Genomic DNA, 15,124 nt, shown 5'->3' with positions numbered 1-15,124 from the left:
TGTAGCTCTATATGGGTCCAACCCAGATCTACAACATGCAATACAAAAGAACATATCCGCACTCAGGTTTGAATAAAACTTTTCATATTTAATCATTTAGTGTGAAAAGAAATAGGCTGAGCTCGTACGTTTCGCAATTGTGTATAGAAGCTGGACGATCAGAAATGTCGCCTATTCTATGTTCCTTGTGAAAAGTACTGGGCGATTCAAATACATTTGAATAGCTCCGTTCTTTTTACAATGAACATATAGAGCTACATCGGTTAACCATGGGAGCTAGAACGACGATGTGGGTATGGAGGAGATCTGGGTGGTTCAACATAGATTCCACATCGGTCAACCAGGGAGCTAGAACGACGATGTGGGTATAGGGAAGGTCTAGATGGGCCGACATGGATCCCACATAGATCCACATCGATCAACTATGGGAGCTAGAACGAAGATATGGGTTCAGTGAAGATCTGGGTGGTTCAACATAGATCCCACATAGGTCAACTAGGGAGCTCGAACGACGTTGTGGGTATTGGGCAGATCTAGATGGGCCGACATTGATCCCACATAGGCCGGTATTGTTCAACCAGGGACCAAGATCGATTATGTTGATATAAGGCAGATCTAGATGGGGCTACATGGATTAATGTGGGGCCAACATTGATCTGGAAGAATCCACATGGGACCCACATAGATCAACATCGACGCCGATGTCGATCGACATAGATTTGCCGATATTGGCCAATGTCGAAAAAATGTTTGCCATTCTGCATCGATCGTCATCGACAGCGACATCGATCCCACCAAAAATTCCCATGTTGATCGACATCGGCCCATCAACTGTGCTACTGGGGTAGTAGCTAAATTAAGCCAAATATTCTTTGTTTCTTTAGTAGGTTTCCAAACTTTTAATCTGTCAACTGAATGTAATCCTAAACATTTACCAGTGAGTGGATCCGTTAACTCGAAAACCTTTTCTGAGACCTTTTTAGAACACAACAGGGGACCTTTGTACAGATGAAGAAATTTTGAGATTCTTTTGTCTATGGCTGAACTCAAATTTGTTTGCTTTAAGAAAACTAAATCATTTTCCTTTACCTTATATTGAGTTTCTTGTTTTAGGTTATGCTTAACATTTCTTTTACGAATTATTTCATTTCTTTTCAAATCTGCCATAACTAATTTGTTATCCCACAAAACATATTCGTCTGTGTCCTTTTCAGTAACCACAATACCAAAATGTTTAAATACTGATTCAGAAGGTTTTACATTCAAGTGCAAGCTGGCAGGGCTTACACCTAAGCTACTTGAAATTGAATAATTTAACAAAATTACAATTTGAGGAATGAATTTTTCCCAAGCAGAGTGATCCTCACTACAAAACAATTTAAATAGACGATTAGTCTCACGATGGATTCTTTCAACTGGGTTAGAAGAAGCGTGATATGGTGTTACACAATGTATTTTAATTCCATATTCTGACATTTTTTCTTTGAATTTTCGAGAAATGAAACAGCTACCATTATCAACCAGGATAGCACTAGGAATGCCTAAATGCAAAAAATACAATGATTCTAAACAACGTAAAACACATTTAGTGGTAGTATTTCGCATAGGATACAAAGTGTAATATCTAGTGAAAACATTTAAAATTGACAATGCATATTTGTAACCTGAGGAAGAAGAAACGTATGGCCCTAAAATATCAATTGAAATGAGTACACGAGGACCATTGACAGTAATACTTTCCATTGGTCTCTCCGGAGGTGAATTTTCTACTTTCGTTTCTTTACATACAATAGTCATTGATAAAATTACTGATATCTTTCCTCATAGATTTCCAATAACAAACTTCATTTACAAAACCAAAGGTTTTTTCAATTCCAAAGTGACCTCGGTGACAATGCATCTGTTCTATGACAATGTGAACTAATGAAGGTGGAATACAAATTCTCCACGAATTTGGGAAGTGGAAATTTCTATTCAAAAGTACACCATTTTCAAGTTTATAAAATTTTTCAAGATTTCTGTTTTTCACATTAGAGTATGGGTCATTAGGTTTTTGAAGAAATTTCATCATTGAATTATATTCTGAATGTTCGTGTTGTTTTTCACTTAATTCCTGTATGGTCATATTTCCGAAGAATAACGGTAACACTTCAGATTATTCACAGTATGAGTTTCAGTTTTAGGAGCAAAACTATACGTGACAAAGCGTCACTGGCTTTATTGTCAATTCCACGAATATGAATAATTCCCAAATCAAAACTTTGTAATTCGAGACTCCAACGAGCTAAACGAGAATTCCAATTTCTGATTTTATGTAAGTACACTAAAGAGTTACGATCGGTATACACTTTAATATGTTTACCATACAGTAAATGTCCCCATTTACGAATAGAAATCACTATAGCTAACGCCTCTTGTTCAGTTGTAGTATACGCACGCTGCGCTTTATTTAAAGTTCTACTACAGAATCCAATAACGTTACGTTTACCAAAAATTTCTTGAAAAGGAATGCCAGCTACGGCCACCTGTGAGCTGTCGGTGATCAATGAAAAATCGGAATCAAGTTTTGGGTGAGTAAGTAGTACATCTTGAACCAAACTGTCTTTAAGGGACTGAAAACTATGTTCACATTCTGGAGTCCAAATCCATTTTTCCCTTTCTTGATAAGTTCAAATAAAGGAACAGCTAATTCAGCAAACTTGTGTACAAATTTAGAACACCATTCAAAAAGGCCTAAAACTCGTTGTAATTGTTTTATATTGGTTGGACGAGGTAGTTGACGAATAACTTCTACGTAAGAATGATATTTACAAATACCTTCAGGTGTTACGACAAAACCCAAAAAATTAAAACTAGTTTTACAAAATGAAGATTTTGAAAGGTTAACAGTCATGTTAGCTTCACTTAGTTTAGTAAATAACTGATCTAATAAGTTTAATTGTTCTTCAAAAGAAAAGGTTGGAATACTCAAATCGTCAATGTACGAAACAAGTTTATTATACAATGCGTAACCTAACACCTTCTGTAATGCATCTATAAGAGCAACAGAACCATTTATGTATCCAAATGGGATAACAGTAAATCTGTACATATGGCCATTCCAAGAGAAGGCAATGAAATCACGAGATTCCTTGGACACAGGAATTTGTGAATACGATGACACAAGGTCAATTGAACTTACAAACTTAGCACCCTGAAATTTTAACAATAAATCATCAATTCGGTTTACTTTTAATTGTTTTAATTTAACATGTTTTTTTCAGCTCAGTCAGATCAACTACGACTCTAGGTTTAGTTGTATTTTTCTTAGGTACACAGAAAATTGGGTGGCTATGTATCGAGACTGCTGGTTCAATGACACCTACTTTTAACCATTCGTGAATTTGTTTGTCAATGCTTTCTTTAAAATGGTAGGGTAAAGTATATTGTCTCTTTACAATAGGGTCGGTAGTGTTTACATCTATAGAATATTCATATTGGTTACATCTACCTGGATAATCGTGAATATATCACGATGTTTTACCAACAAATCAAATAATTGCTGTTTTTCTTCATTACTTAAATGATCACATTCATGTACCTTTTCCCTAATTTCATTTATTGTTGCTACAGCACACACATTTTCAAAAATAATATTATCCTTAGATATCCTATCCCCACAACTTTCCTGTTTGTTTTGACTATTACCATGAGCATTTTGAATTTCATTATCAATTTCTGATATTTGTAAACCATAATACTCGAGTAAGAAATTTTCTTCTACGGCCTGATTTATATTTAGATCTTTTATTCCAAAATCTTTAGATTCTTTTCCCAACTGTAAATACGCCTGGTCTCGTTCATGTAAAACACAGATCCACTCTTGTTGTAGTTTATCCTTTTGTGAAACCAAACTATTAATTACAGGACATCCTGAAGATGTATAGTCACGCTTGGGTTCGAACTCTGAACTCTCATCTGAAAAGCTATTACTTCCTACAGAAATACCAAACTCAGTATCAACAGGTTTATTTATTCGATCAGCATAAGTCAAAATCTTCTTAGGTTGACAACAACTATTTTCTTTGCTATGTGTTTTTTCAATGAGCATAGGAACGACAACAATTTCTTTTCCGTCGGAAAAACTAATAGTGTTTTTCGAAAAATCTATCATCGCATGGGCGATTGTGAGGAAATTACGACCTAACAAGCATTCTGTGTTTAATTCATCTACTACCAGAACTCTTATGTCGAACATCAAGTGTTCTATTTCCACACAAATATTTATTTCACTCTTAACCTGCTTTTTCCGTTTACCAGAATAATCTACCAAGAGAATATGTGGTGCAGGTTTTAATTGCGGATGTGAGATTACGGAAGAAATACGTTTCCACGTCTCAAAACTAAGAAGGGATGCTGATGTACCTGTATCGCACAATGCTTTCAGCTGAGTATCTAATATTTTACAATAAATTTCTGCAGTGTGAGTGTTATTACCCTTACATTTTCATCAATTTCTATTTCATCTTCAGAAATATCTAAGTCCCAATTAACAACAATATTAATATTTTTACTCAGCGTTACGTATTCCACAGGAAAAATTGGGGTGAGTGCATCTTCATTACCAAAATCATGACTATTACTAAGGTTTTCATAAGCTCTACCAGAAGCACTCTCTCGGCAGAGCCCGTATGCGTGGGTTTTCTCGGGGTTCTCCCGTTTCCTCCCACTTTCTTCATTCCACCTTTCATTCATTACTCATCATCACCGTCTCCTTTAGCCTAACCGGTATAACCGTGGGACGTAAAACTCAAAATTTCATTTCATTTCATTTCATTTCTCTCGGCAGAGCGTTTCTAGTTTAACGGTGTTTGTCTACTATGATTACCTGATGATGTAGGAGGAGGAAAGGTACGAGGTTGACTAAAATTTGAAATAAAAGGTGGTTGGTTACCAGTATGAAAAGTGGGAAATGGTTGAGGCGTATGCCTACCATTATCAGCGCGCCTAGGATCAGTGTAATGTATAGTTTCTTGACTATCGTACTGATTATCGTTTTCAGGATTACGCTGAGAATGAACGTTCCTCGGTTTATTCTTATTCTTAAAATCTTGATTTTTGCTTTTGCCTTGAGATTGCTTTTTACCTTTGTTTTTGATATGGGATTGTGGTTCTTTAAAGTTATGTTCGTCACCTTCATTTTCCTGAACGTTAACCTGATTTACACGAATTTGTTTCTTATGAAATCCACTATTTATTCTAAAATTATCATTATTTTTTGACAGCGTTTCGAGGTTTTGAACAACGTTTAACATAGTTTGCAAATCCAAAGATGGTAACAAAACCAATTGTTTCTGAAAATAATAAGGTAGTAACAATTTAATTGTATTCAGAATAAAAGCTTCACTAACGTTTTCATTCAACTCTCGAATCCTATGGTAGCGATCAGCTACGAATTGGTAAACTGTACCGTCGACTTTAGGATCGTACCTTTTCGATTGCAATACTGACATTTTACCAGCTACAACTTGCGGAGATTCGAACTGTTGCTTAAAAGCAAAAACAAAATCACTATATGATTTGAAGTCAGGTTTACGAGTAAGGAACCAAGATTTAGAAGATCCTTGCATCAAAAAATCTAAAATATCTAAATACTGTTCTTCAGGAATTTGCATTAATTTAACATTTCTCTCAAACAGTTCCAAAAAGTTTGAAGCTGTGATTTCACTTTCGTGTCCTAAAAACTTTTCAAACGATTCAATATCACTACGCTTAATTGGCCTAGTATTTGTAATCTGAACTGGTTTTCTATGATGAATACGACTACGATTTTTACTTTTAGATTTTGGTCTGCTATTAGATTCATAACTTGTGTTATTGCTGCTACTACGACTAGTAGAACTTCGAGTTGATGAAGTGTTGGCTACACTACTGTATAGTGAATTAGTTACACTACGAGTATTAGCAACGCTACTGGGTCTAGATTCCACATGCAAGTTCAAAATTTGTTTTTGGGTCAAGGTTTTGAGCTTGTAACATTTGCAGTTCTTGCTTGAGGTTACCAATTTCATTTTTAACCTCCAAAACAGTACCCTGAATCTGAACATACTGTTTTGATTCTTTTTCTCTATCATTCGTTAATTCTACTACAATGTTACTAAAGCGATCTACTGTATTTTTGAGAAAAAGTAACGATTGATTAATGCGATCAATTTCCGTGCCGCAATTATTTACACTACTTTCATTTACAGTTACTTTTTGCATGCACTGGAATACCTGTGCTTGGTGGGCTTGAATTTTACTTTCGATGTCTACCAACGAATTTCGATTGCAACGTATTTTCTCTTCAAGGTCTACGATTTTACACTCATGCGTGTTAGAAATTTGTTGAAAATCATGCTTCATTTGAGTTAGAGAACTACAATTTTGGGCTTCAACCTGCTGGATCGCTAATGACAACTCACTTCGTGTTTCGATCAGCTGATTGTTCGTTTGAATTTTCATTTCATTAAAACGATCATTTACTTCTGCCTTAAATTCCCTGAATTCGCGCTTCAAGCTTTCGATTTCAACTTTGATTTCTACTTTAAAAGCATTACACTCAGCTTCTACTCTCTGTATACCATTCGTAAGTTCCTGAGTTGAAAATTCATGCTTTTCGCGTAACTCGGTGACTTCTATTTTTAAGCTATCAACTTGTTTAATTAACTCATTATGATTATCTTTTATCACTTGATTAGTATTAGCTAAGTCTGCGGACAACCTTTTCACCGCTTCGAGCAGTGTTTCCATTTCACTAGGAGTTGACATTGTATAATATTATACTACAAAACACAACACACAAATTACTAAAATGGCATTGAATACGAAGTAGCAATTCAAAAATTCATTTTCTCGCCACTTCCATCTGTCGTTGGTCGGTGCACCAGATATAATGGTATTGGGAGGTCAGTGTACCAGATTTAATTGTAAGTGGGTCTAAAAATACGGATTCGAACCTTGGACCTTTAAAATGAGAAAACCACTGTACGACATTATATAATTTCATAGATAAAAAATTTAGGAATTTAAATACTGGCAAGATAACAGAAATTCTCTCGCACGGTCACAGGATTCGGGCGTTATAATATATTAGGCATTGCCCGTGTGCCCACCATCACTGTCAAGTCAGGCTGTGGACAACATCATCAGAACCTGTAAAAAACACATAAAATAGGATCCATATGCTAGTTTAACACCAGATGAGTAACGAGATGCGAAGTAAATGTTTGGTTTGATCTACTTCAGATACTATACCTTGCTCACATCCTCGGTTAAATTAAATACTCCTTTAAATTGGTATTTTGACCGCTAAGGAGAAAACACAATTTATTAAATACACATTATCATTATTATTATTTTCACTTTCAAGAAAAATAACAAGAATTGTAGGCAAACTTTGTATTAATATTCACTTTCACTACACACATCACATATAGCTTTAAAACAATACACTAATATTTTCAAATGATTGATAATACTTCACTCCAAACCAGATTGGCCCTTTCATAACGCGATTACGAGACGACGTCGTTAACGCGCGCGATATTCGCGTTCGGCGGACGTAATGATGTGAACAGCGATAAATGTTTGTAAGGAAGATTTCATTTCCATTGCTGACTGAAGATGACCTTGTGTGATGATTTCATTTCTGGAATGGATGAAATCTCAATGATGAGTTTCTTCATTCATTTCGAATGCAAAAATGTTCACTACAATGATACGATAAAAAGACATTGTTAATTTCCAATATCACAATTATTAAATATACGAATTTTGTCGTAGCACCGTTAGAAAGAAGATTCAATTGAATTTACTAATTGCACATGAGAGCAAGACTCCTCTACTTTTTTTTTTTTTTTTTTTTTTTTTTACGGAGTTCTGGATATGCTTTGACGCGCTTGTTCACGCGTCACATAGTTACCAGTTAAACAGCGTAAGAATACACTAACAGACTGAGATATAGTTCATAGAAAACATTAAGTTTTTGCTTCATTATTTCACTAATGATGTATAATGGCTAACCCAAAGGTTAAATGAAATCACTATAAAGGCACTGATAATTTCAATAAATCATGAAATTAATGATTATTGATAGATTTTACATTATCACTTAAAATCTGTCATCATCACATAAGTTTTGCTGCGTGGGCGTTCAGCACAAGGGTAGCAAAATTCCTCACCTAATATAGGCTGACGGGAGGAAGCAAGACTGTCTGGAAAAGTGAGGCACCTTTTGGGTGACAAATTCTTGAGCATTGTTCTCCTCCAAATGTTAGCTGGTTGCGTTTCATTTCTAAGAATCGGAGTTGAGGAAATACGAGGGTTGATTTAAAAGTTCATGCCAATCCATATCGTTACAATTTTCATATCAGTGGTTCCACCATTTTCACTTTTGAGTTACATATTAATATCTCCAAGAAATATAGCATTTCACTTTACAATTTCCTCCAAAATACTGTTTCGAAACTGCGATTTCAGTTTCATATATTTTATATATTTCTGTAGTCTATTATATGTTGCAGAGTTGTGGTAGAGAAAAGTACCCAATTAAGAAATATTGCGGATAATAGAATATCGATGTATCTGGTTTGGGAGGCGCTGGAAGCTACAGACTGTGACGCAAAGCACATTGAGGGGAGAACCTAGAATGCGTTGTTTCCAGTATTGGGATAAAATATCCGTGATTAATCTCATCTTTCCAACTTAGAAGTTTATCTCCGATCTTTGAGGACGATTTATATCTGTCTGCAGACGGTTAAATTTTGATAGGGTCACGTCTCCGACCCATATCAATAAACATTTAGAATACCTTCGCTAAAAAGTTTACACTTTAGAGAACTCGACGTTTTAGTTTCTAGTGTATAAGAAGTTTAGTGTGTATGTAGAAATTATAGAAGTTTATGCGTTTTAACCTATTTGATTTTTCTTATTATTTGTTTCGCATTTTACCAGTTCTTCAGCTACAAATAAGTAGATAACTTTGAGCACTGGCGAATTTAATTGCCAAAAATTGTGTGTTTGTGTATTGTGTTCAGTGTGTATTATATGCACATAATAATACAATTTTGCTAGCTTCTGTTGGAAGGATATTACATACAAAGTCATTGTACGTAATGGTTTCTACAATATAATAGCTATTATTCTACAAGACCGAAAACTATATTAACCTAAAAACACAATAGAACGCCATTAAGAAAAGAAAACATAAATTATTCAGCTAAATTTTCTTAAAGCTTCAAGTATTCAACGTACGTTACTTGCCAGTTTCTTTTATGAGAAAATTGTCTGAAATCTTGAATATTACAAGTTTATGAAACCTTGATATTAGAATTATCTCAGTACTTTTCACTTTTTTGCAATACAATGACAAGAAACTAGGTTTGTACTTATCCTAAAGACATCTTAAGTGCCTTCAATATACAAGGATAGCTATCCGTAACGGAAAACTATGCTTGTCAATCATAAGTTATAGCATACAGTTTATCACTATCAGAGAAGAAATTTTAATTTAAAAAGATCACAAAACTATGATCTAAATCCAGCTCTTTACCTACAATATATTAATGTGCTGATTTCATTATTTTATTTATTTCAGTTACAACTATTCACGAATGAGTTATCACATAGGGATATCCAACTAACAGTGTGCGGACTGTTTACACTAGACATGACTCTGCTACATTCAGTAAGTAATATACTTAAAACTACTGCTGCTTAGTAATATTTCATCTATCATCAAGTATGCTATAATATAACTGAAAATACATATAATTTTGACTATTCTAATTATTAATTTATTTTTACAGATAGCAGCATCTATCATGACTTACGTCGTGATTTTGATCCAGTTTATAATCAAACAGGGCAATCATCGTTATATACAACTCCAGTATTTTCGTCGAGTGTAAATTCAACTTACAGCAATGAAGGAACCAAATGAACAAATATTTTAGTTCTGCATTGTAAAAAAGAAAGACAAAGATAAAAAGCCAAAGAAAGAAATGTAAGAATCAAAGAATGTGTGCTATACTATAAAATGTAATCGGTGATTATTTAACGGACTTGACCGAGAGGGAAATACAAACGTGTAAATACGAAATTCTTCCCGCAGAAGATTTCCGATCGTGCTCAAGTTGCGTTAACACTATTTTCGTTATATTACTTCGACACTACATGTATTGGAAATCTCACCATGGGAAAATCTGAAACTACCACTAAATGTAACTTTTCTTTAATGGAAAGAAATTTGTAACACTGTTTAGATTTTTGAAGTCTAAAAATAAAAAGAGTACAAATTTTGGCTGTTTCATATATGAGAAAAATGGAATTCAATGCTTACGCACTTATTTTAGAAAATAAATGTTTTGAGTGAAATTAAGTTTTTAATAAAGTACAATAAGAATAAAGTTCAGATATTAATTACCTGTTTCAAAAATACGAATCCAAATCAACTGGATAAAGTTTGTGAACATAAAACAGAAAGGAATCTTGTGTGGAAGAAAATTTTAAATTATTGAGATGTGTATCAAAATTACATTGCACTTTTCCGTACCTCCCTTTGATTTCAATTTTCGGTTTATATATTCCTGTCAGTTTGCAACACAATTCTGCACACACACAACTTCCCTCTGTGTTCTGCAACACAATCCTTCAACTTCTACACATTACTGCAATCTTTGAGTTTCAATATCAAAAGTGACTGAGAAGTGTTTATGTAGGATATGTTTTAGATAATGGAAAATGCCACTTCTGAATGCTCTTCTGTGCCAAACACGACTTCCTTGCAATAAATCCTTCAGTTTTGGAACCAAACATACTTTCTAGAAGCCGAATCGATGAGGGATTGTTTTGATGGCCTAATACTGTAAAAAAAAAGAAAAGAAAAGAAAACAGAAAGAAAAAACTTGTTTTCCGGGAGACTATCTTCTTTCCATCCAGCTGTCGAGGAACATAACGTGAACCAACTTTCACAACTTCAAGGATCTATATTTTTTTTTCACCGTGCAATAAGAGATTTTTCTAACGTTATATATATAGTCCGTCAGTTAGACCACCAAAAGTGAGAAAATAACATCACAAAGAGGGAGGAGCTGCAACCAGTATAAAATCAACATAATCCCAGCAGTGAAAAATGCATGTTGCTCACACTGAATCGGTAGCTTTCTCAATATGGCGGCTAAAAAAATGGTGGCATCAATTCTTAAAATCATCGTAATTCTCTCAAATAGCATGGGTTTTAAAAGTTTTGGAGTTCAATTACATGATTTTCGGGTTTAAGGAATATGAATTTTGATTACAAAAGGCATTAACTGGTTTTATTGTATGTAAAGTGCATAAATTTTCCAAAACACAATGGATAAAACAATAAATTGACTCCAAAACTCTACGTTTATTTAATTTCCCTATATATTGCGGAATTGTGTGTAAATTAGATAACGTTCTTAACATAGCTAATATAATTGAGTAGATATAGTCTGAAATCTCTGAATATAGTATTTTACAAATATGTGTACCACATTAATAGCACCTTCATTTTAGCATAATCAGGAATGGAAAATAACATATTAAATGTAGTTTTAACTCCGTAAGCTGTGTCTGGTATAAATGTCTCTTGACCTTCCAATATAAATCCAAATTTCTAGTTCTACTTGCAAATATAAGGTTAATAAAATTCCAACTGACCAAAGCAGTATATACATTTTCAGAGTATATATATCTATGTTGCAGTTTCGGCCTATTTAACATAGATATATATTCTTAAAATATATATACTGCTCGGTCAGTTGGAGTTTTATTAGCGATCTTGAACTTTCCAGAGCTACAATGAATAATTTATAAGGTTAAATGCCAATTTCACAAGATTGAGGTAACTCATGCAAAACTTGGCCTAATAGCTATCGCCTATTTCTAAGTTCCTAATGAATTCCAGTAGGGTTTTCATCCTATCTACTGTGATTCTGTTATGCTGCAGCGATTCCTATGTGGTATGGCAGATGTTCATTTGAAATTCTTCAAGAGGTGTTATAAATTGTTCCTGTAATAAGGACTATTGTGAGATGAGTTCTGAGTCCTGGAATTCCTGTATCAGCAAGGAACCTAATGCCTCATAAACTGCTTTATGCATTCAAATAGCTGGATTGTAGCTTTTCCCAGTAAGTGCATTGTCAACTGACCCTTCCACTACAATTCCACTGTCAACAATTAGATCTTTTAAACTAGCAGCTCCAAATCTACTACCAATTATGCCTGACAGCATCATCAGTAGATGGAATCCTCCCATCATTAGCACTATATTCCTGAATTGGTCCTTGTGCTTCCAGTATACCTCATATATTTTCTATGCTTTTGCATGAAATACCTGATCGAAAACACAAATCACAACAGGTAACTTCATCTGGTCTTTTATTGCACTCCTCTGTACAAAACATCACAGGCTGTTCTTATGTCAGTGACTGATGAATCAACAGTACCTAGATAACAATTTGTTTTTGTTTTTATGGCAAATACAAGATCCCGTAATGTGATGAAGAACCATGTTCAGCCTGCTACCAGGAGACTTGGATTTGTTTTGAGTCAACGGCTGGTAATTCATAACATGTACTGTACCCTCTGCAGAGCTGAAACTGCTTTGTAGCTGGTAGAATTCTCTAAGTTTTGAACGTGTGTCAATTCACCAAGTGAAAGCTGCTGTCCACTGTAGTATTCTGACATTTTCCTCGTCGGCAAATCTTCAGGTAATGATTTCTTTGGCCGTTTTTGAGGTGGTTCTATTGGAGTATTACATAGTTGTGTAGTTAGTTCTGTGGCAGTAGTTGATGAAGTTCCAGGTTCTGAAGACAAGACTATTGTTTTTGCCTTTACAATGATTCGCCAGTTTGTCGCATAGCGATTATTGAATTTACATGATGTGATGTGCCACCACCTGTAAATGTTGGTCCTAAATTGTCAATATTATCTTCAGTCAGTAAGATAACATCTCTCTCTGGATTCAATGACACTAGAAATTTATCAGGAAGTACCACATGTCCTTGTTTTTGTTTAGATATAACGATCACATATTCTGTTTAATGCATATTCTGTTCTAGTTTTTCAATAATATCATAGCTGATACCACGACTATGACTATTCAGGAGCCGTACACTGTGTTGTTACACAGAGCTTTTGCTACAGATGGGAGTAAAACACTTTTAGGGGGGATAATTTCACCTCGAGAAACATTATACACGAGTCCTGTGCCAAATAATTCTTTGAACACAAAATCTTTGCACTGCATTGTGTGGAATTAGATGTGCTACTGAGTATAACTGTAACAAATGTATCTAATCTTGACGGTACATGCAGAGAAATGCATTCAGGATGCAAGTAGTCTGATGTTGGTAGCCATGGTAGCTTCTCACTAACATTTGAAATGTCTTTTCTTAGAGCTGCAAGATGCACTGTTCTATCTTCTGCTTGCATGTTGCGTAAATGCTGCAATTCCTGTTGCAGTTTATCGTTTTCTATAACTAACTTCTCAATGATTAACGAAACTGGATACACTAATATTCTTCTACGTTCAATACTAACAAATTCAAGTTCTTGTGTAATTAAATTTGCCTCATAAAATTACTTCTTCTCGAGAAACTTTATTTTACTCCTAATTTTTTCCTTCTTCCTCTTCCATAACTTTGACAAATTGTTTAAAGGAATAAGTCGAGGATTCTTGACTGTGTTCTCCTAACTTTAAAAAACTTCAACAAATGCAACATTTTCACAGTCCGTTTCCAAATTGTCAATGCTTGTTGTGGGCAGAAATTCCGGGTGACCATCTCCTTGGACTATTTGTTTTCCCACAACAGCCCACCGAACCCCTTTATCTGACATTTTTGCAGGAAGCACTTCTACTCTTTTTGAGTATGTCTCTTCGGCATTACGACAAAGCATGTGGTTCATGTAAGATGGTGCTCCGGCTCATTTCTGTCATCCTTTGAGCTAATATTTGAGTACTATGTTTCCTGACAAGTGGATTAGTCGTTGTCTGTGTCATATCCTGCTCGTTCGCCGGATTTCAACCCACTTAAATTTTACCTATGGGAACATCTCAAAAGTATTGTTTATGCCACTCCGGTGCCTGATGTGCATACGTTGCAACAGCGAGTACAAGCCGCCTGTGTCTCTGCGGAAACAGCTAGGAACATTTACACGTGTGCGCCGCTCTTTGGGACAACGTATAATTGCATGTATGCAGGTTGTTAGACGTCATTTTGAGCATCTTCTCTGATTTTGCTATAGGTACGAATATTACATGATCTCTGTAATCTTCAGTGTCTTTCTTTGTTCTAGTTATTTACCACGTACGTACTATTTTTGACATTGTAAGTTCCTTACAAATACAGTTTATGTCTTACTCTAAGTCTTTTTTTTTTTTTTTTTAACGAAAGCTATGTTTTACGAGCCGCAGTTGTCTAGTCGGTAGGGTATGTTCAGTTCTGTGACCAAAATGCCAGGAAGAGGACGGAAAGCGCGTGTGGGATCAAAATACTGCCCACAATTTTTTTAGCGAATGTGTAGTCGTACCTCCTACTTCTGAAGATGTATTTTTCTCATAATCTGTACATTTCCACTTCCCTTCTCGTCACTTTGTGTCTTGTGGTAGCGAAATAATCAACCCCCTCCCCCGATTACAACACTTTTCTGTTTTGGACCCTATCGGAAACAATAGTTGCGAGTGGTACCGTCGATCCAACAAACCACCGCGTTCGTGGTGTATTCTGTCGTATACATCACTCCTCGACACTGCAGTAGGGAATCCCCATTTGTACTTTCCAATCAATCATTCAGTATGTACTTTAAACATAACCAGGTTATTTTACGTTTGTTCCTATTATTCATTTTCATGTCCCTACTGCATCTCATTTGGTGAATCCCATTCTCCTACTGGGGAGTCCCCTTGTGCAGTTCGCTCTGTTACTTTCTGTTTGTGCCATCATTTTGTGGGGTATGACTTTCTTTACGTTCTTTTGATCCGACGTCAATATCTCTATTTGTTCGGCAGATATTGCACTTAGAAGAAGGAGGCCGGCGGAACGTCGCACGGTTGCTGCTTGTAAACTCATGCCACTGC

The 15,124-nt window shown here is 35.2% G+C and overlaps 1 protein-coding gene across 1 annotated transcript; it reads left to right on the top strand.

Moving 5' to 3' along the window:
• Positions 1-4,937: 4,937 nt before the first annotated feature.
• LOC145682988 (uncharacterized) lies at positions 4,938-10,079 on the top strand. The gene is made up of 4 exons (XM_081754342.1): positions 4,938-4,962; positions 5,462-5,577; positions 9,617-9,706; positions 9,828-10,079. The coding sequence occupies exons 1-4, from the start codon at positions 4,938-4,940 to the stop codon at positions 9,927-9,929; spliced, it is 333 nt and encodes a 110-aa protein (XP_081610468.1). The 3' UTR covers positions 9,930-10,079.
• Positions 10,080-15,124: the final 5,045 nt, after the last annotated feature.

This window comes from Thermobia domestica, chromosome 4, assembly GCF_964235325.1.
Source record: "Thermobia domestica chromosome 4, izTheDome1.hap1.1, whole genome shotgun sequence".
Taxonomy (NCBI): Eukaryota; Metazoa; Arthropoda; class Insecta; order Zygentoma; family Lepismatidae; genus Thermobia; species Thermobia domestica.
The sequence above is the reverse complement of the archived record's forward strand: the minus strand, read 5'-3'. Positions and strand labels throughout refer to the sequence as shown.